General features: G+C 43.8%; 1 protein-coding gene across 2 annotated transcripts in view; it reads left to right on the top strand.

Annotated features, from left to right (window-relative positions):
- The window catches only part of NSF (N-ethylmaleimide sensitive factor, vesicle fusing ATPase), a 62,028-nt gene that overhangs the window by 5,055 nt on the left and 34,187 nt on the right, over positions 1-22,786 (top strand). For both annotated transcript variants that reach the window (XM_061475909.1, XM_061475910.1), the window contains exons 2-8: positions 6,126-6,211; positions 12,319-12,418; positions 14,358-14,397; positions 16,712-16,878; positions 17,445-17,552; positions 17,893-17,968; positions 22,591-22,746. In XM_061475909.1, the coding sequence (XP_061331893.1) occupies positions 6,126-6,211; positions 12,319-12,418; positions 14,358-14,397; positions 16,712-16,878; positions 17,445-17,552; positions 17,893-17,968; positions 22,591-22,746 (733 nt within the window). The remainder of the gene's footprint in view (positions 1-6,125; positions 6,212-12,318; positions 12,419-14,357; positions 14,398-16,711; positions 16,879-17,444; positions 17,553-17,892; positions 17,969-22,590; positions 22,747-22,786) is intronic.

Here is a 22,786-nt window from a genome sequence, read left to right as displayed (position 1 = left end):
TTCCCAAAGCTGTGAGCGTCGTCCTGACTGCGCTGGGTAAAACAGTGTTGGAGTTGGGAAGCTGCTGTTGGAAGAGCTGAATTGATTTGGCTGTAAACTTGGGTTGCGGCCAAAGGGTAAGCAGCAGTCACCACCCTAAAAAGCAATATCCTGTAGTTGCTAAGATAATAAAATCCCAGACTGGTTTATGTTGGAAAGGACCTTAAAGCTCATCCAGTTCCAACCCCTGCCACGGACAGGGACACCCCCCACTAGAGCAGCTTGCTCCAAGCCCCTGTGTCCAATCTGGCCTTGAACACTGCCAGGGACGGGGCAGCCACAGCTTCCTTGGAATTTTCACGTGGTTTTGGCTGCTGTGTCACTGGCAGCCGGTGTGGTTGTGATGCAGGTGTGTTCACGTGGGGCCCCCTCAGCTGCCTGAACGAGCACAGGGAGGTGATTCATCCCCATGGGAGCATCATGTGTGGGGGGCGTGGGAAGGAGGGTGGCATCTCATCCGTGCTTCTTGTCTGGGCTCTGTGTTGAGGCTGTCTCGGCGTCGGCTTGCTTAAAAGCTTTTCCAAAAATCTGAATGTGATCTCTGAGATTTTAGCTTTCCCAATATGTTCCTCTTTCAGGAGAAGGAGAAAATTGGTATTTAGGAGCTTGTTATTGAGAGAGAATGCAGCTCCTTCCTGATGAGAATAAAAGATTCCAGCAGTAAGCTAGAGACTAAATGGAGCTGGTGAAAGGCTGATTCTGAGCAGCCACCCAGGGCTGTTTGTCCCAGGGCTCAGTGGGCGCAGCGGGGTACTCTGTGCGTCTGGAAAGGAGGCCTGTCTTCCCAAGCCTAACGTTATTGTGTTTGATCTTTTACAGCTGCAGAGCTCTGGAAGTTTTATTTAAGTATTTTTCTGAGATGTCCAGAAAAACCTTCAGTGAACTGGTAACAATTTTAGAAACACAGCATTTAGGCCATCTTGGGTTGCTGAGTCTGGTCCCTGGTATGGGCATCACGTTGTCAGTCCTTTCGTAACTATTACTGAATGCTGCCTCTAAAGGAGTTAGGATTTTGTCTTTACTGTAGGCTATTACAGGTTAGGAACCCATTCTTAGCTGCTAGTCAGTGGCTGTGTTAGCCTTCTTGTGGTTTTATATCCGTTTCTACTGTCCTTTAGACTTGTTTTTCCTCTCTGTTACTCAGTTCCATGGTGCATGTGTGCATGTAGAAAGTAATCGTAATCCTCCGGCTTTCCTATGCTAGGAGAGATTGATTTGTTGTGTCCTCTGAGGCTACTGCTAACCCAGCTCTGCTACAGCTCATCTTTCTGCATGCTAGTGCTGCTGTTTATCATCTGTGTGCAGTAGGCTCCTGATGTTTTCATGTTCATCAGGGATTCTGTTGCTGCTTGATCCACTGGATCTTTAGATACAGGCTGTATCGGGCAATGGTTCCATCGGGAGCATGGTCCTGGATAACGTGTGGTCTGCAGATCACCACCTCAGTTCCCTGTTTATCTTCAGGTCTCCTTTAATATCACAATTCTTCCTTTCAGTATTCCAACTTCATTTTATTTGCAGACTTCAGTGGTGAATGAGCGTTTGACTTGGAGCATCTGTGAGTCAGCCACACATCTGCTCGCTCCCTAGTAAACAGGGATTAAGCTTTCTTCCCAAGAAAACTGCACAAGCTCTTCATTGCCCAGCAACTGTTACAGCAAAGCTTGGATGCTTTTTGGACTGGAAATCCCCATTTCTACACAGCTGGCATTGGGCTCTGCAGAGAAAACTTAAACGTCTAGTACCTGGCCTTGTCATGTTCCTAATGCTTGTCTGCCAACATCTGCATGGTAGAAATCATATATATGTACATGTGCATGTACTAAATGCATGTGTATGTCTATATCTTCTACACAAAAGAAAATCTTAAATATGTTAACACTTTGACAATATTTGTCTTACACAGACTCTGTAGGAACAGTGCCCAGAACAAACCTGCCTTAGCGTTAGAGCTGTTTTATAATCTCTCTGGTAGCATTAGTACATGAAATGAGTTCAGCTCTTTCAGATGAAGAGCATCTCTGCCTTAGCATTTAATGGTTTAGCTCTTCTGTTCGATAACAACTGACAGGTAGCAGCGCAGTTGTGTTATCTGCCACCAACTTGCATCCTGTGGGATGAGTAATGGGAAACACGTTTTTCTTTAGCTTCCTCCATCATCAGCCTTAACAAGTCACAAATATTAACCGTATTTTTGTACTATGTGCTCACCCATGCAGCAATGTAGTACAGTGAGAATGAACAGAATGAATGTGAGTATTCATTCTTTTCCCCTGGCATCTTTTAAACCAGCACTGCCTTGATGTTGCTTTGGATGCTTGTTTTGAAACTCAGAAGGAGAAAAAGTGTGGTTTATAAAAAGCTTGTATAAAAATATTCAAATAACTTGGCATTGCTTTGTGGACAGAGCTCCCCTGATGTGCCAGAACTGGATTTCCTGTTCTTGTAGCGGAAGACTGGACTCAGAGACTGGAAGTCTCTGAAAGGTCAGACATTATGGAGATTGTTTCTGTTATGAAGCTGTTTGTTTTTTGAAGCTGTTTACTTTTTTGAGCAACTTCTACTGCATAAAGGTAAACTACATCAGTGGTAATGTGTTTAAACTAAACCAAGGGAAGTTCAGGATAGATCTAAGGGAAGAAGCTCTTCCCTGTGAGGGTGCTGAGGTGGTGGCACAGGGTGCCCAGAGAAGCTGTGGCTGCCCCATCCCTGGCAGTGTTGAAGGCCAGGTTGGACACAGGGGCTTGGAGCAAGCTGCTCCAGTGGAAGGTGTCCCTGTCCGTGGCAGGGTTTGGAACTGGGTGATCTTAAGATCCCTTCCAATCCAAGCCATTCCATGGTTCTATGATCACTGAACCTCCTGGTGCTGGATTTGCTCCTGCTCAGTAGCAGAGGATTAGAGGCAACATTACTGCTTTGTCATAAATCCAAAGTGAGGTCCTTCACATTTGTCTTTCTGCATGAGATTTATCAGTTCATCATGTGGTCTCATTTTGTTCTTGGTTAAACAGCAGGAATATTGGAGAAGAGCTCTGCTTAGACATGGATTTAATAGAGGATGCCACAGGACCAGTGATGGATGCCTCTGGCTGAGGATGCTTTAGAACAAAGGCACTGTCTCTGATGTGTGAGGTCACCTCCCAGGAGCTGTGCTGTCCTTGGAGTCTTCTCCTTACATAAACCAGGACAATAACTGGAGGGAGGGAAAACTTCTTTTGCTACTTTAAGCCCAATGTTGTGGACCTGGGTATAACTGCAACCTGTGAAGATGTATGTGGGTCACCTTCAAGCTAGTACTGACAGCAGTGTAACTGCAGCAGATGGCATTCGCTCTCAGCTGCAAGATCCGCTTTGTTACAGCAGAGCTTTTTGTTGCCTTGCTTAGTTGCTAGCAGTAACCTACTAGTTAGCTTAAAATTAGCTTGTGTAAATATACTTGGAGGTTCCTTAGAAATACTCCTAAGGATTTGCTTCTTCTATTTGCTGAGGTGTGGTGTGCGATGGCATGCAGTAAGAGTGCTGGGCGGCAGGGAGGTGACAGGGTGCAGGGAAGCTGGAACCTAAAATGCAAGAGCTTAAATTATTCCTTTGACAGTACTACTAGTGGCACTCGACAGTCCTCTAGGCTCTGGTGGCTTGTGCTACAGCTCTAGACTGCTGCATTTATACCAGAAAACCTTACTCCAGAGCAGCCAGTGCCTGTGTCTTTACTGCTACAGCTCAGTTGTTCCACAGACAAGAATCCCTGTGAGCAGGGGATATGACCTTTGGGGTGAGGAGAGGTAAGAGGAAGCGCCTGCAATTCACCAAAACAGTGTGTTCCTCCTTCCTGTCTGCTGCTTTAGTTTAAGGTTCATCTCTTGCATCCAGATTTCCTCAAACGGATGCTCATGAAAGCCTGTGTCCATTGAGTCCTTTGCTTGCATGAGCTGTTTAAAACACTTCTGTATATTGTTAATGTATCAAAGTTCTGCAGAATGTTGGCACCTGAGGAGGGCCTGTACTGGAGAGCTGGGAGCTCAGCACAGGTGCTCTTTAGATGTGCTCTAAACAGTTGCTCATTGCCAAGGGAGAAATGGGCTTCTGCCAAGCACCCCAGGAGGAGAATGAGCCAGGCCATGGGATGGTTAGTGCAGTCTGTGCTGATACTGTTATTTCACTTCTCTGATACCCAAGGCTGTTTTATGACACTTCTGTCATCTTGTGGAGCTTGCAAACGAAGCTCTTGGTGCTGGATTTGAAATGCATTCCTTTATATTTATGCATTTCCATAGAGCAAAGCTTGCACATTCCCAAATGGGGAGAGGAGTAACAAAGGAGAATGGCAATTTTAACAGCCACTTGCTGTTTACATGCAGGAAGCACTCGGTCTGGAAGGATTAAAAATGCAGTTGAGGACTGGTGCTGTAAAAAGGTTTAATCCAGGAGCTCTGTATTCAGTTTTCTCCAGAAATATCCTACCTAATGCGCTTTATCAGGGCATGCCCTGCCCCAAATGATCCCCTTGCAAATGGAAGGAGAAATGATAAAATAGTGAATGCTTTGTTTTGTGTGAAGTGGCCAAAGACAGGGAGTATGAAGAGGTAGGTTTCAGAAGCCCACTGATGGACGTATTTTTTTTAATTACAAGAATATTTGAGTCTCTTATTACACTTCAGTTTCAGGTAGATAAATCTGTTTCAAGGCTGAAAATGGAATCCTTTCCTGTTGTCACATATGTCAAGGCCATTATTCCATAAAAACAATGAATTAGTCCTTTTCTAAAGAGCAAGTACTCTAGAAGAGTTCCATCCCCATGTAAAATGTTGGTTTTGGGCTGGAGGGCAGCCTGGATTCAGGCCACATGGAGATGAATTTGCTGTCCTGGCCCAGAGAAAGGTTGAGCAGGATGTTAACTCTTGGGAAATGATCTAGATGTGTGTGTTGGGATCAGTGTGTTTCTTTCTCTTGTTGCTAGGATTTAAAGGTGTCATAAGAGAAAATCCCTTCTGAGTTGCTTTTAGCAATAGGTTAACGCTGACAAATAGTTTCTGTTGCATTGTCTGCAGGTTTGTGTCTGAGAAAGAAAGTAGTTGTGTTTTGATTCTGAAAATTACATCTGGGGCTCAAGTGCAGCTTGTCTCCAAATTCAGCCTTTCAGTCTATAGCTAACAATGGAAGTGTCTTTCCTTTTCCATCCTTTTCTCTACTTCTAGAGGCATTTTGAGCCCCAAATTCTTGTTTTGTGGAATACTTCTGTAGAAGCAAATGGGGTTCGGGGTGTAGGATGGGCTGAGGTTCCTTTGCCATGTTCTTTCTATAATGCTACGTGCTGCCTCAGCGTGGGGATGCAGTAGCTTGGGCTAAGAGTGGTAGTGGTTAGTTATTTTAGTGGCTGATTCCTGACTACTAGTGAAAGGGAAAAAAATGAGCAGATACTCTTGCAATTGGATTGCTGTTTGGGCTTCTGGGGGGAAAAAAAGAGTGGTGGAGAACACCCCATAAAGTTTGTAGTAGTTATTTGAATAGTAATGGACTGGAACTGACTATTGAACTGAATTTTCTCCTGTTTGTTACTGATCTGTGATGTTTTCCTATAGAGTAGGAAATACTATTTTCATCATGATACTTCTTTTGAGAAGGTTTCTAGAGATTCTGTGGGGCTGGATAGCAGCTTGGGGAGAACTACATCTTCCTGTTGGACTCTCAGTGCTGCCATTGTACTGTGCTGTTTGGAGTATGAATATCCAGAGCAGATGTGCTCAAGTTTCACTTTTCTGAGTAAAGTCAGGGAAGAAGAAAGGCAACATCTTTATTCCACGCTCTTTTTCCTAGGTAATTTGAAAGTATTTTCCATAGATATGCTAGGAAATACAAGGTACAGCATCCTCACAAAATGCAGAGGTTTTAGGTACAAATACCCATAACACAGAAACATTTGGAGAAACCTTGAAGAGGAGCTTGTCACTGCCAGTGGACTGTGCTCTCAGGATATGTCAGCGCTCATGAGACCTGTTTTGTTGATTTACAGAAGCTTTGAGGCTTGGCTTATTAAAGGGAAACCAGAATTGTATCTGACAGCTTTTTCTTCTCTTTCTTCCTCGTAGTCTATGCAAGCAGCAAGGTGTCCCACTGATGAACTGTCATTAACCAACTGTGTGGTGGTGAATGAGAAGGACTTCCAGTCTGGGCAGTAAGTGTGCACTGTTGCTCTTTCAGCTTTGAACCAAAAAGGAATTGTTTTCAGACTTTGGGTGGGGGTGGAATGAAATATCAGCTTTGGGAAGGTGAATACAGGAGGTTAATTAACAAAACCTCTGTGTGTTTAGAGACCAAAGCTCTCTATATGCCTCTTTCTCAGAACTGAAGATAGCGAAGTGGTAAATTTGCCTCTGAAGCTTTTCTTCCTTGGGATCTGGATCTGCTCAACTAATTATAATCACTATTTTAACGAAGGGCTTCAGGTCTTGATGTGTTTTTTTTGTTTGGTTTTAGTTTTGCTGCTGTTCCTGTTACATAGCTAGAATATTTGAAGTATTTCATGTAGACTTTTATCATTTAATTGTGTTACTAGGGGCATCCTCTCACTTTCACATCATGTTGGAGTGCTGAACAGTCAGTAGAAACTCTTGTTTTTTAGGGTTTTCATGCACAAGAACAAAAGGGGAAGGCAGCCAGAGTGTGGGCACAACAGTTTGGATTCTTTAATTACAGTTTTGGGGTGACTGATAGACGCTGACTCTGGGTTTTACTTTTGTGAGAGAAGTAGAAAACACCTCATTTTTTCAGCTCAGCCCACACAGAAGTGCTTTGTATTAAAAGAAGCCAATTCAAATTAGTTTCCTTGCTTCCCTGCAGCTGTACAGTGCCTCTCTTAAAGGTTTCAATATGTGGATTGTAGACAGAATGAACTAATTGCAGGAGGGTTTACAAAATGCAGAAAACAAGTTCAAAAAGGTACTGAATGATACACTTAGGCCCTTACCATAAAATACCTGGCCCATGTGAATTCTGCTAAGGTTGGAGACTAGTGGTTCTGAACTGCGGGGATGGGGGGAGAGATGTGCTTAAAGGCTTGCCTCTTTTTGTGCTACCAGTCTGCTGTGCTGCTACCCTGGAGAGCTGTCCCAGCCTTTTAGTGATTAACTGTGGATTCACAAGCCCAACTTGAGTATAAAAGGCCAAACAGAAACAAAACCACTTCCCCTAAAAGATCTAAATGAGCACCACTTGTAGAGTCAGTAGCAGGCAAAAGGATGTGCTTGGACAGGTAATGGCCTGGTCTCTTTAAGTGATGACACTAGGTGGAGTTTTTTTTCCAAAGTAATTGTCTTACAAGAATACCTGCACTGAACATTGTACCTCATGCATTATACAAATGTTAATTTCCTCAACTCTGAACATCCTGGAGCTGCCAGAGCTGCAGCACCCTCCTGCATTCCTTTTGCTTGAAGAGCCCTCATTCATGTTCGTGGAAGCAAGCAGGAAGTAACATCCCAAGGCTTGCCTGGTGAGCAGGCTGGCCGTGGTTCAGTCTGTGCTGATTCTCCCTAAAAGAGCTGCCTGTTTCTAGAAATTGGGGCTCATAAAGAAAGCAGCATATGTTTGGTTGTGAGCAGATGCTATAAATTGCTTTGTAAAGCGTAAGCCTGGAGTACAGAGAAACATCACGATATTCAGCTACTACTGAGGGATGTAGTCATTCTGCTGCATTGCAGATACACTGAGCAGGACCATCCCTAGGATCTGCTGCAGTAAGGTGCACACAATCAGCAGATTTGGTTTGTAGCATCCTAACCATGACTGGCTGCACAGAATGTTTTTTGGTAATGCTTCCATTTGGGGCTCACAGTGTAGACCTGGGAGTTTGACCTTGGATCATCGAGGTGGTTTATCCCCATGATGCCATTGTAGATCTTTTCATGCTTCATTTTCTGCATCCTCAGAGTTGGACAAGTGTGAGTCATCACTTTGTGACGTGTGAGTTCATGGTATGCAATGCATCAGTGTAGTGCTGTGGTGTTTGATAACTTGCACCATCTGAAGTTCCTGTGACATATTTCTTGAGGACTCCCGGTGTATTTTGGAGAGAGAAGCAAGTGCTGAGAACACCCAGGCAGTGAAGGAAGGCAAGGGCATGTTATCTCAATGACAGTATTTTTAATGTTGAGAACTGATTAATTATTCTTACCTGTTATGCCTGCCTTTTACATGGGAAGACCACCCCTCTTATTTCATGCCAGTTTAGTTACCTGAAGAGCCCTGAGGAGCCTAGCTGAATAATTTACATGGGTTTCCAAACATCCATGAGAGAAATATCTGCCCGTATTGTTCAACTGCTTCCTGGCATCTTTGCATAGATATGGAGGTTGTCCTCTCCCTTACAGAAGCTATGCTCTGTCTTTACTAATACAAAACCTAATGGATGCACAGGGTCGTTTTATTGTTGGTTTGCTCAGCAAACTTACCACCAGTTTCCTGGGTCTGGTTTGAAGTGCTTCTTAAGAACTGACATCACAGCCATGGTTTGGTTCTAATAATTTCAGGCAAGGCTTTACACGTGAATTGGAGCAGCAGTTTCATCTCTTCAAGCTATTGGGAGCTATCTGGCCCTGGTGACTCACTGTTCCTTTTGTTCGTTTTGAAGCAGAGGCAGTTCCTGAGGTTGAAATGTCCCTGCTCCCCGGGCTCTCCACGCTCTTTCCTGGTGAACGTCAGCGTAGGAAAATGCATTCACTTTTTCCTGCTATTGCCTTATTTTCAACATTCTTAATACTTAGGTTGCTTACAGCCTGTTGGAAAATGCTTCTGCTGCTTGGAGAAGAACTGTGGTTGTTCTTGTGCCTTTTGCAGAGTTTTCTCTAAAGAACCTGTCAGGATTTGATGAGATTTTCTCACTTGGCTGGAGGTTTTTTTTTCAGAAAGCTGATATATTTTTGTTTTATTTCTTTTCCTTTTTTCTTTCCTGGCTTCTCTTTGCCTGCTGTCAGGCTCTGCTGTCTTTCTGGTTCGCTGGAAATGGTTTCAGTGAATAGTATGCTCCAATATAGTTAGATCAGTTTATATCAAATCTTTGTGGCTACCCCAGCCCAGCAGTATTTTCACCAAGTATCCTCATTTTCTTGCATTTTTCTTTTTTGAAGTAAAACCCAGCGATGGTGGAGTTTGTTTCTTCCTGCAGAGATGCTGAATCTATGCACGTTAAACTCACTGTTCTGTTTTGAGCCAGACTCAGTGCACTGCTCAGGATCCATCCCAGTCTTAAGAAGCTTTAATCCTGGGTCATTTAAACTATCTGATGAGCTGCTTCTAATAGGATGTTATTTGTCATCAGGTGTTATTTCTTGATGAGGTGTTCGAGTAGCATAGCTGGAACTTGTATTTTGCCTACAGGCATGCTTACCAATACTCTGCACCTTGCTTTCCAGGTGCCTATGTATTGATCAGGCTTATACACTCTGTGCTGAAAATCTGATTCCAGTCCTGGCTTCCTGGACAGCTTCTCTATTTTATCTACTACTCAATTGAAAATGAAACAGTCCTTGGAGCAACAAGGATCATCTTTCCTGCCTTGGTGGCAACACTCTTCTTAATGCAGCCAGAGATGATGTTGGCCATCTTTTCTGCAAGGGTGTGTTGCTGGCTTATGTTCAGCTTGTCCACCAGGATCCCAAGTCTTTGTCTGCAAAGCCACTTCCCAGCCATTTGCCCTACAGCCTGTACTGGTGCCCAGGATTACTGCTCCCCAGACGGAGGACTTTGCATTTTCCAGTGTTCAACTTGAATGGGATTTGTGTGAGCCCATGTCTCCACCCTGTTAAAGTCCCTCTTCATGGAAGCACAATCGGCAGGTGTGTCATCTGTGCTCTGTCCCACCATCCTGGTCATTAGTGGGGAGTTTAAGTAGTTGTGGCTCCTATGGGTGCCTGTAGCTGAGCTTGGTGCCCTCTGAGCGTAGTGATTCAGGTGGTTTTGAAACCACCACGCTGCCCTCTTAGCCAGTTGTATTTCATCAGTTTATCTGTGAGGATTGTAAAAAGCATTGCAAACATTGAGGTAAACAATACCCACAGCTCTCCCTTCATCCTTAAAGCTCACCGTTTCCTCCTAGAAAGCTATCGTACTGGTCAGGCCTGGTTTTCCTTCATAAATCTATGCTGACTACTCCCAATCACTTTCTTGTTCTTTAATACGTTTGGCTTACAGGAGTAGTTCCACTACTTTCCTAGGCTTGCATCCTCCTTGAAGATAGGAGGGACGCTTGCTTTCTTCCAATCCCCAGTACTTCCCTGATCACCACAAAGCACCAGTAAAGGTCTTGCTCTGCCTCTGTAAGATTTCCAGGGAACCATACTGCTTGTAACAGGTTTCTGGATTTATGCCTAGGACAGGAGGAGATGGAGAAGGAAGGGTGCCCATCCCTGCAGCTCTAACAGGTGATTTAGGGCCACAATGAGTGAAGAATCACTGGTCCACCTGCCAGAGGATGTATGCATTGCTCTGATGTGTTTAAAATGCTTTCTTATCCTGCTGTGCCATTAAGAGCTAGCAGTTCCTGGCAAGGTTTGCAAGCTTCCCTGCCTGTTTGGGCTAAAGCTGGTGTTGTCTAGTGGTTTTAGCTATCCAGGCCACGCATTTCCTCTAGTCTCAAAGAGCCTTATGTTCCTTCCCACCATGTGGCTGAAGCTGTTATGCACACACGATGTAGCCAGTGATCTGCTTTTGGATGGTGCTGGGTTTGCTGTGCATATGCAAATGGGAATGTATGGAGCATATGTGTATGTAATGTATTCACTGCCAACGAGGGGGGATGGCCAGGAGCGTGGGCCTTGCCTGTTGGCATAGTTCATCTGGCCTTTAGTTTCTGACTATGGATAAGAGAGGAACACCACATGAGTTGGTGGCTTCACATATCCTGTGGGTAGACAAAAGTGCAGGCAGATGTGAAGATGAGGTGAAACCTGATTCAACCATCAACCTTGCCACCAGTGCCCACAAATCCCATCTTCCTTTTGGTTTGCTTTCTTATGCCAAAAAGAAGTCTGCCTATCAGATGATAACACCTATCAGGCATAGTCTGAGGATAACTATAAGCAGCTTTTGAGTATCTTTGTTCCTGACAGCTTAGATTCTGAGAGTGAGAGACAGACACATGCAATGGCTGCTGCTCTGTCTGCTCCTGACTGTTTGTATTGTTCTGTTTTTATAACAGCATTCCTGGTCTTCAAATGCTGTCTCAGTCTGAGGTTTGTTGGTCGCTATCAAACAGGAGGAACAGCCTCAGCAGCCATGTGATTTTACTTTTTGTACAGAAATTCCTTCCATTTTTTCTGCAGTCAAACTTCAAACAATATATGAAGATCCTTGAATAGGCTTTGCATCTGTTTACTGTTGAAATCACAGCTGATGAGTACTGCTTGTATTGGGGTAAAATGTTCATAGAATCCTAGAATGATTTGGATTGAAGGGACCTTACAGCTCCTCCAGCTCCAACCCCTGCCACGGGCAGGGACACCTTCCACTAGATCAGCTTGCTCCAAGCCCTGTCCAGCCTGGCCTTGAACACTGCCAGGGATGGGGCACCCACAAACCCATTTTGCTTGTAGTTAGTCCAGAAAGCAGCACGAATACAAGTGTTTGTGATACTGTTTTGCTGCTGTTATTTCTGGAGGAGTTTGGCCTGTGAGAGTGTATTTCTCACCTTTCCAAGGCAGTTTATCCCCAGATCACTGCTTTGCCAAGGCACGATGAAATCCCTGGCTGCCTCCTTCCCCTGTGCGTGGAGATCTGTCAGTTTAACACATAGGTGTTTAATTCCAGACTACTGAGTGACCTGATAGTGATACTTTGGTGTTAGATACATGAGATGTGAAACCAGTGTTGATTTTTAGATACATCAGCCTTGGTCTTTGTGGTTATAGCTTGATTCTCTTACATTTGTATGGGACAGTTCCTGAAGTAAAGGGCTACTTGGGGGGGGGGGGGATATAAATAGTAGTTATTAGTACCATGTCTTGCAGTTGGGCTTAGAGATCATGTTATATCACTAAGGGTGATGGACTCCTGTGAAAGACTGCTGTGTAGACCTGCATCATGGTATAGGCCTGAAGCTTTTGTTTTCTCCTTTATAGGACCAGAAATAAGCTGGCTGGTTTCTTTTGAGCTCTCAAAAGAGCTCAATGAATGCAAAGTCTTCCTGGCTGTATAGAACAATAGCATAGTTTTGGTTGGAAAGGACCATATGGTGTATATATAATATACTTCCAATATAGTGAAGTAAAATACTGTTCTCTCTTCTAGACATGTTGTTGTGAAGACTTCTCCCAACCACAAATACATTTTCACACTGAGAACCCACCCCTCGGTTGTTCCTGGCAGCATCGCATTCAGCTTGCCCCAGGTACTGTATAGTTTGACTTACCACTTTGCTACAGAACGGATCTCTTTTGAGATTAGGATTGAAGATAACTTGTAATTGGAGGGAGATGTCTGCCTAAATGTGTGCTGCAAATTTGATATCTGACAGCAGAAGTTCAAGAAGACTTTTACTGTAACTGATGAAAACTTGCTTGTATTACATTGATCTACTTTTAGTGCATGGTGGGCTAAAGATACTGGAAAAGGTGTAATTTAACCTTTTAAAAACCCACCAGAAACAAGCTATTTCCAAAAGAAAAGCCTAAACAATAGCTGCTATTCCTCATGATTTTTTTATTGTTCTGGTTTCCCCTGACTTTAAGGGATTTCTTTTGTGGTATTGCTCTTTTAAGGATCTGCTGGAAGTTTTTTGGCTATATTCAGTCATTGTTAGTATTTTCAGATGAAAAGTGCAGTGAAATGTGTAAAATAGATTTAACTTGTCTCCTTTCTTAATTAAGTTATCACATGTTAAATGATGGTTAGAGTAAATAATCAATACTATCCACTTCCAAATAGAAAATGAATCTTGTAGCTTGTAACTGCCTCACACTGTGAGTCGCATAACACAAAATTACAACAATGATGGTCACTGATTTAGTGCTTTCTTAGCAGTTACTGCTAGTAACTGGTCTAGAAGCTGAGTCCATGCTGCAAACACAAGATTTCTTTTCCTCAACATATGTCTTGGCATATGCCCCAAAAGGACTTTCTGTTTTTTGACGTGTTGTTCAAACTCAGATTTGTCCGGATGAGTGGGTGAAGAGGATGTTGTGTTGACCATATGTCTAGCTATGATTTGTGATGCCCAAACTGAAAAGCAGAAGATGTTTGTATCACAGGGTTAAAGTAGATGCACTCATGGTCTAGGATTGACTTTTGTAGATTCCAGTCATTGTTGTAGAACCAGGAGAGCTCCTCTGCTAAGGAGTGAGGTAGGTTGGTTACCTCTAAAAAGTGACTATGGTTGTGTTACAGCTACTGGTAGGTGAATGTTTTAGTTGAGTATTCCCGATGCTGGGCTTTAATTTCCAGTATTTCCTGAAGCCTTGGAACCAGTGTTACACAAAATGTGTGCTTACCTTATGTATTCATGGGTGGTCGTGTAGTAGACACAGGCTCTGTGATCTCCAAAAGTCTGTTTACTGTGCATTCATTATGCACGTAAAGTTCTTAACCACCTTTACTCTATAATAATGTTAATTCCTAGGGTTAAAAACCAAAAGCTGTGAAAAACTTTGTATACTGCAGAGCCCAAAAGATGAAGAGCTGTGCATTTTGCTATTAGCAAGCCGGAACTGTTGGCACAGTAAAGCTTGTAGGCTGTTGTACTACATAATTATTGAACCATTTCCCACCTGACATGCAGTTCTGTACTGCACATATCTTTTACAAGGAATCTGAAGAGACCTAGAGGATTTGAACGTTCCATTCTTACTAGTTCTCCAAACAAGTGTTTTAGGTAGTATCGTTCCTTAAAGCACATTACAGCCATTTCCTGCAACTAATGTATACAGGTAAGCTTTTAAAATGATCATGGAGCCTGTAACACCTTTCTTGCCTCTTGCACTACCGATTGTGTGAGCAGCACCTGAGCCTTGGTAGGAAATGAGCAGAATGACAAAAGCCCTATCCAGGATGTTATCTTCTGCCTTTGAGACAAGGGGTGACCAATAATATGAAGGAGGTTGAACTGAACAAATTCCTAAGGTCAGAAAATAGAATTATTAATAGAAATGATTCCATGTTTTTGACTTTTCTCTTAAATTGGAGGTTGTTTTTAAGATCCCATTCTGCCCTTTTTTGCTGCTTCTTAAGGCTCTCATGGAGGAGCTGCTTTTCTGAGTAAGGATGCCATCTCTGAGGGGGTGTTTGTTCTACCAGATGTCAGGATTTGTGAAGTTGTTGTCTTGTTTTGACAGAGAAAATGGGCTGGACTCGCCATCGGGCAAGAGATAGATGGTAAGTCAGTCAGCAGCATGATGGTGACCTACCTTTATAAAAGCTGAATTCTCTGTTTCCATACTGAAGCGAAACTGAATTGGAAACATCTCAGATCTTCAGCCTTTCTTCAGGTAATATGAGGCCTTTGTTAGTGGAAGGGAGTTGCTTTTATGTCTGCAGGCTTTCTGCCTCTCCATGTTTTCCAGACCTGGAGGGCTGTTTTGACTGATTTTGTCAGACGTTTGCCAGTAGGGGAATCTCACTCCTTGGCTATTTTCCCAGCTCCTTTGGGTTCAGCAAGCCCATGAGTGTGGATCTTGAACTTAGTCTGGTGTCTTTGTCTAGAGTGGATCTCTTTGCCCTTCTACACAATCTTGCCTCACACATCTTGCTTAGAAGCCAATGCTTTTTGCTAGCTGATTTGGTTTGTTTTTTTTATACTGAGGAATAACATATGAAGGGGGGAGATCCATAAATGTACTTGTTTTTCACCCTTGTTTGTTTACTGGTCAGTAACGTGCCAGCTGCCTTACAGATAAGTGCTGTCTAGTACTGAAGTTATTTGAGGAAGGAAACACTAGTATTCAGCACCATTAGTTGAATACTAAGAGCATTTTAGTGATTGTACTTGTACCAGATCTTGCCATAAACTTACCAACTGTGTGGGAACATGTATTCAGAAAAATAATGCAGTAATGTTATGCAGTGACTAAATGTCATATGACTCCCTGCTGAGTGTAAAGGATTTGTAAAGTTATTCTACAGGTAGGGAGGAGTATTCATAAAAGTAGTGATTTACCAGGGCTCTTTCTTTGTCTCGTTCCCTTAATAATGGGAAAACTATGTTTTAAATGTCAGTTTTAAGTGGAGTCCAGTGCTTAGTGGTACAGTGAAGCTGAGTCCCCTTGAGCCTCTAATAACATGGTAAAGGTTTTCCAGGTGAGTGGATATTGTTAGTTTGCCTTTGTGGAAAGGTTGAGTGCCTGGAGTGGATGTTGTTGTCTTGCCCTGGGGGTGGTTCAGCTTCATCAGGTCCCGTGTCGCAGTTAGAGATGTGCATCTGGAGAAGGGTGCTGACTGCTTCAGCTGCATTCTCCATGCTGGGAGGTCACTGGTACCTCCTCAGCATGCCCTTCTGTTTCTAGGATGTTACAGGTTTTTGGGGCTGGTGCTGTCTGTTGCTTTCTGTTCTGCATCCCCAGTGGTGCATCACTGCTCTCCTCTGTACCAGACACCCTCAGCATTCAGTGCTTGATGTCAGGACTACTCGTATTTAGTTGTCACTTCAGTTCTGTTGATGGGGCCAGATTCAAGCAAGAGACAGGCTCTCCCTGTTCTCTTACTTTGAATGAAACATGTATCATAGCATGGTGGATGCTTATTTTGACATCACGTCTTCCCAGGCATCTGCAGGTTTGTTCTGGAACCATTTTACTGCCAAGAGGCTTGATAGGGAATATTAATTTCCCTTATTCACTTCATACTGCTTACACTTAGCTGCGACTTCTGCATGAGATCAGACTTTAGACTCAAAGCAAATCTCCTATAATGTGCCTTAACCTTCTGGAGAGGCATCCCTGTCTGTCCTTTGCTGCAGCAACAGCCCTAAATGGCCTCTTGTTTTGACTGATGTAACTGGTCACCTCTGTGGTTTAGGTACAGTTGGCAATGTCTTCCATGCCACTTTGCTTTCTGCTCCCTTTCAAGGGCTGTTCAGTTGATTCTGCATTACTGAAGGAAACCTGGGGCACAATAGGATAGGCCCAAGTGCACCTCTGGGCTAGGGGTTGTTTCCTCTGTGTCAGAGACGAGAGGTTAACTGATGCTTTGTTCTGGGCTGTAGAAGCTTGATAGATTATATTACTGCACTCCTCTGGAGAAGAGCTGGTCAGTATGTTGTTACAGAAAGCCAGTTATGACCTCTTGTCATTGATTTTTCGACAAGACTACTCTTAACACTTGCTTTTAAGCTTTCTAAAGACAGGTACATACAGCTTAGATGTAGATACTGTAGATACTGTGGTACTACAGCACGTGTGAGTTGGCTTTCATTGTCCTCATCCCCCAAAGCTTATGTGGTGTTCGAGCTGCTTTAAAGGAGACTATTAGAGTTTTTAAAGAAATGCAGGGATTTTCAGTGGAGATACCTCGCTGTATTTTTGATCTAATAATAGAACATGAATGTAAGAGGAATAAGGGTCAGAAATAATCAGTTTTATTAAGTACTCATTCTGAGTAGAAAAATGTGTACTGCCCAACTTAAGAGTATATTTAATATATTGTAAGGGGGCTGTCCTGTTCTGAAATGTGCTGTTTCTTCTTTCTTTAACAGTTTCCTTATACACTTTTGACAAGACTAAGCAGTGTATTGGCACAATGACCATTGAGATCGATTTCCTGCAGAAGAAGAACATTGACTCCAACCCCTATGACACAGACAAGATGGCTGCTGAATTCATCCAGCAGTTCAACAGCCAGGCCTTCTCTGTAGGGCAGCAGGTAGGGGGTTGCCTTTGCTTTGGAAGTCTGACGTGGTCTTCAGTAACATGCACATGCTTTCGTGCTACAGTGATGGAAGATACTGGAGAGTGCCTGGGTACCATCTCTGTGCTGCAGAGGACAGCTCATAGGCAGACGTGGTTTGTTGTGGGAGTGGTTTCTTTGTAGGAAGTTGAACCAGCATGACTTTTACTGAGAGCTAAAGAAATCTGTCTTTGTGAGGAAGATTCCCAAGGCTTGAGCCAGCTGGATTCTCTCTGGTGTGGCCTGGTTGGATATAACCTTGGCAGCTCCTGGAATCTTCCTTGGAAAGAGAATTTTTGTTTGAATTTTTCCCATTGACTTGATCTTCTACTTTTGGTCTGTTACTCTTAAGTATAGGACATGAATAGCACATGTTCAGTACACCAGAGCTTTACAGGGTAAAATCTATATGGAATTTATTGGGTGGTAAACTTAGTCTTTAGGCTTGTTTCTCTTCAAAAATCCTTTGTTTTTTTCTCTTGTCAAAATCCTTTTTAGCTTTTGAATGAATGAAACTCCCCTTCTGTTTTTTCTTTCCACAGCTTGTGTTCAGCTTTAATGACAAACTGTTTGGCATGGTGGTAAAGGACATGGAAGCTATGGACCCCAGCATTCTCAAAGGAGAGTCTGGAGCAAGCAAAAAGCAAAAGGTAGGCTTACTGGAATTCGTGCTCATTCCCTGGGGACTGCAGAGATCCAAGTACTGATCAGGTCTTGCTACCAGGAGGAATTTGGGTTACTTGCGTTTGGAGAAGTTGCACATCTGTTTCATCTGGCTGTGCCATTTGCCTCAGAGAAGACAAGGAGCTTCTGCTCTCAGTGATGTTATTTTAGAGAAGGTGGTGTTGGTATTTCACATTCTTCCCAGTGGCTTTTGTAGTGGGAGCCTTTGCTGCTGTTTCTTGCCTTCTGAGATGTGCTTGGAGGTATCTAAGGAGCAATCAGAAGTTGAGTCTAGTAATCAATTATTTGTTTCCCTCCCTTTGGCAGATTGAGGTTGGTTTGATTCTTGGGAACAGTCAAGTTGCCTTTGAAAAAGCTGAGAACTCCTCTCTCAATCTGATTGGTAAGTGACACTCTAAATATTGCTTGTAAATATTGCTTGAAAATTGCTGCTTTTCAGGCCTCAGAGACTTGTATTCCTCAAAGTTTGTTTTTCCAGTTATAGCAGTTGACCAAATCCATTGAAAACTGCATCTCCAAATGTCTCTCAGGTATCTGTATGAACTAGCAGACCATAAATCATAGAATGGTTAGGAAGATGGTTGGATTTGATCCCGTAGGAGCCGGTCACACTTTTAGAAAGCAGTTTGTAGGTGCTCAGGATTCTCTTGAAAGCCACTGCACTGAGGAGACGCCACCCCTGCAGCAGACTCTGATGCTTCTAAACAGGGGCTTGATAAATGTCATTGTCCTCCCAGTACAAAGCTCCATAAGTGACCAACATACTGGAGCAGTTCCACACGTATCACCAGGGGGTATCTAAAATAGAGACAGAGATAGGAGGAGAAATGGTGAGTGTTACTTTAAGAGGTCCCAACAGTACCAAATTGAGTTGAGTGTGTAGCGAAGTTAACCTGCACTCCTAGGCCTAGATTAGAAGGGCACAATGGACCAGTAGGTCCAGCAAAAGACAGCAGCTAGTTGAAATAGTTTAACTCTTTAAACATCTGAGAATGCTGTTTCTCAGGGACACCAACAAGCCAACACTGCTCTCATTACATTTAATTAAACCAGCAGGGAAACAGGAAATGAAGAACTTGTTTGGATGTGTAGCCCAAATTTCAGAGTGAGTGCAAACCTTCTGCAATTGCCATCTCTAATGAGATGTCCCCTTCAAGGCAAGGGGCAGCTTCTGAAGAGCACTTGGCTTTTCTTCACTTCTGAAAGTGCTGCTCTTCAGAAGCTGGTGGCAGCTGCAAAACACGGTGCAGTGGGTTCATGGGGTGTTTAACTGTCCGTGCAGCAGGACTATGGACAAACCTGAACTTGTTCTAAAGAGACAGTTTCTAAAGCCTCAGCAAAGCAAACCATGTACCATTTCAGACTTCACTAGCAAAGAAATGGTGGAATAATTTCTGAGTCCTCCAAACATTCAATTAGAAGCTGGTGTAGGGCTAGGGAGGGATCTGGTTTGTTCCCAGAGTCACCAGCTTCGGTGATGGGGACGTGGGCCACAGAGTGGGCAGTGGGGAGCCCTTCCCTGGAGTTGGCTTTGTGTGTGCCTGGTAGCTGTCCTGAAGGACTGGTGGCTGCCCAGCCAGACTAAATGCTCTGTTAGTCTGGCAGTTCCTATCAGTGTTGAAAAGGAGGCTAGTAACCAAGCCTACAGTTGCAAATACCTCCCTTGCTGGTAATATGGCTTTAGGGATTCTTTTCTGGGTGTGATTCAAGTCCTGTACCTGAATCACACTCTTTTTCTTTTTTATGTTGCTTATTTTCCTTTCCTGTTTTGTTCCCTCTTTCTGTAATCCTTGAGCTAAGAAACTTCTTTTGCTGCTGCTCTTCCACGGCTAAGAAGTGGTAGGTGAAGGTTGCTGGGAATAGGGGTTCAGGGAACCTGGCCAGCTCAAGTGAGCACTCAGTTGAGTTTCAATGCTCATTATTTTTGTAGTGAGCTTCAAAGCACAGCTCTGCTAGACTATACTGTGTTGCTAGAAATTAAACATATGAGGGTATCAGCCACTGAGGAAAGCAGAATTCAACTCATCCAGCATTGCAGGAGCTTGTGGCAGAGGCTGAGTTTTGATGCTGCCCTGAGGTCCATAGGTTGCATTGTAGATGACTATAATTAAGCATATTAACTGGCAGGGACCCCTTCCACTAGAGCAGCTTGCTGCAAGCCCCTGTGTCCAACCTGGCCTTGAGCACTGCCAGGGATGGGGCAGCCACAGCTTCTCTGGGCACCCTGTGCCAGCGCCTCAGCACCCTCACAGGGAAGAGCTTCTGCCTAAGAGCTCATCTCAGTCTCCCCTCTGGCAGGTTCAAGCCATTCCCCTTGGCCTGTCCCTACATCCCTTGTCCCAAGCCCCTCTCCAGCTTTCCTGCAGCCCCTTCAGGCACTGGAGCTGCTCTCAGGTCTCCCCTTCAGGAGCCTTCTCTTCTCCAGGCTGCCCCAGCCCAGCTCTCTCAGCCTGGCTCCAGAGCAGAGCTGCTCCAGCCCTTGCAGCATCTCCATGGCCTCCTCTGGACTCACTCCAGCAGCTCCACATATTTTACTTGGTTGATATTCCAAGTCATATAATGACCTGTGATGTTCCTCCTAGCATGTATAGGTGTGAAGAGTGGTCCTGTGGGAGAGCTGAAAGATTGGAAATAGGAATCCTTCTTGGTGATTCAATTTCGGTATCTGCAGACAAGACAAGAGTTTCTTATGCCTCGATTTACTTCTGTCAGTTTGGTACTTTATTTAATCTTCTCATTGATCTGAGGCAGGGGCACTTAATGTGCTTTGTTAGTCTCTAGAGAATTGTAAAGCTCTGAATAATTAAATTCTGAGAGAGGAGATAAAAGTCAAGTAAGTGTCATGGAGCACTGCCTTCAATAAAGGGCTTTTCTTTTTTTTTCAGTAGAAATGAATTGTAACAATTAAAAGCAAGCCAATTCTATTTCTCCTACTTAGCATGAAATGATGTGTTCTAAACCCAATGGCAGATGTTTGAATTCAGTCTGCAAGAACTTCATTGTGAACAGATACAGCCAGAAGGGGGGAGTGTAGGCTAAGCTCCATGGGAAGAGGAACATCCCTGGCCCAGTGGTCTGATCTAAAAGCTGTAGTGGAGCAATGAGGTAATAAATACACAGTAATCAGTGAATTGAATGCTCACTGCTGCCCTGCACAGTGCTGTGTATAGGTGCTGTATGTTATATGTACTACAAAGTTGTCCCTAAGCTGTTAGTAAAAGGCATGTTCTTGTTTGATTTGCTGCACTTGAAATTGAAATACTGGTTCCAGGTGTGTTCAGTCTGAGATTAACAGCAGTGTAATGCAGCTAAACCCAAACTTTGGCTTAGTGTACTTACTGGACTAACTCATGCTAAATCATGATCTGGCTTGACCTGAAGTATTTGTAGATGAGATTATGGAACAAATCAGCAAAATGCACAGTTGTAGTTTGCCCCCACTGGCTTTTTAGGGGAGATAATGTCCATTTTCAAAGTGGTGGTCACAGAGCTACAGAGCTTTGAGCCTGAAATCTGTACCGAAGGAATCAATAGAAACTGTAATAAAGAATTTAACTTGTGAATACCTGTCTGAAGGTGCTACACTGAGAAGGTCAGCCCTGCTTCATGGTCTCACCAGAGTTCATTATGGAAATCAGAAGGCTCGGGCATAAGGGTTGACATAGGCTGCTTGTTTTGCAAGGCTGTTCCAGCACAGTTCTTTATCAAAGTTTCTTTAAAAAGAATCTGAACAAAGATCTGTAAGAGAGAAGGTCCTGGCATGAGTAGATGAGTGATGAAAGGGTAGAAGTAAATAGCCAGGGCCAGTGGAGTTCAGCATGAATCTCTGCTGGGGCCTTTGCTTTTCCTTATAATTATTGAATAAACTGGAAAAGAGAGTGAGTAATGAGGTGACAAAGCTTGCTCTTATGGATCTTGGTGACTAAGAAATCAGATGGCAGAGGGAATTCAATATAAATAAATATAAAGGGATGTGTGGGAGGAAAAACACTCGTAACCTCGGTCAAAAATGATTTCTGTTTTGGGCCAAGATCCCAGGTCTGATAGTTTCAAGGAGATGGTGGACCCATGCTCAGTAGCAGCCTGAGCCCTGTTGTCAAGAATTATTACTCATGATTAATAAAAGAACATGAACAAAGCAGAATATAGTTTTGTACTTGTATTTAATATACAATAAGCCCAGTGCATGCAGTTCCTGTCTGTCAAAGGATGTAGTCGAAATAGAGGAGACTGAAAGGGGAGCAAGGGTGTGCAAGTGTGGAGCAGCTGCTGCATAGGGAAGGAAGAACAAGTGAGGACTGCTCTGCCTGCAAAAGGCATGACAGAGGAGGACACAGGACAAAGCTGGTATCATCCCAGGTAGCCTGAAAGAGAGTGGAGGCTGATACTATTTAGAGAAATTGTGACTGCCCTATCTCTGGCAGTGTTCAAGGCCAGGTTGGACACAGGGGCTTGGAGCAAGCTGCTCTAGTGGAAGGTGTCCCTGCCTGTGGCAGGGGTTGGAACTGGATGAGCTTTAAGGTCCCTTCAACCCAAACCATTCTAGAATTAGTTACTGCCTTTTCAGATACAGGACTTGGGAAACAGGACCTGGTTCAGAAACATGAAAGGAGGTGTTTGGTTATGCAGACAGTGGCAGGCATGGTGAGATGCTGTAAGGCACTCTGGGTTCCAAGTTTACATGGTTCCAAGTGCACCTAGGTGAATTTGTGACAGAGAAACTTACCATGGATCCTTAAATACAGAGGAGCAACACCTGGCTTGTAAAAGCCCTGAAGTGGACAATTGGAAGGCTGGGAAAATAGTTGACTGACTAAGCAGGAGTCTCTGGTATACTGCCCTTGCATCCTTGTCATAGTGCATCCTCCTGGCTAACATCTGCTAGGACCAGACTTCAAGTTAGCTGGACGTGGGTCTGACCTGGTAGAACTGGTTTTCTGTTTGTACTTCTGTTTGCTTTATTCTGCTGTGCTCTGGGTTTGGACTGATTTCTTGGTTTTGCAGGTAAATCAAAGACCAAGGAGAACCGCCAGTCTATCATCAACCCAGACTGGAACTTTGAGAAAATGGGCATTGGGGGCCTGGACAAAGAATTCTCCGATATTTTCCGGCGAGCTTTTGCTTCTCGAGTTTTTCCACCTGAAATTGTGGAGCAAATGGGTGAGTGTAATCCAGAGAAGTATGGCTGGGTTACAGGATA

The sequence above is a fragment of the Pezoporus flaviventris genome, unplaced genomic scaffold (assembly GCF_033815535.1).
Source record: "Pezoporus flaviventris isolate CSIRO_AGI_PZ_B2104156 unplaced genomic scaffold, CSIRO_AGI_Pfla_v1 ptg000091l, whole genome shotgun sequence".
Classification (NCBI taxonomy): domain Eukaryota; kingdom Metazoa; phylum Chordata; class Aves; order Psittaciformes; family Psittacidae; genus Pezoporus; species Pezoporus flaviventris.
Note: the sequence above shows the minus strand (reverse complement) of the source record. Positions and strands in the feature narration are given on the sequence as shown.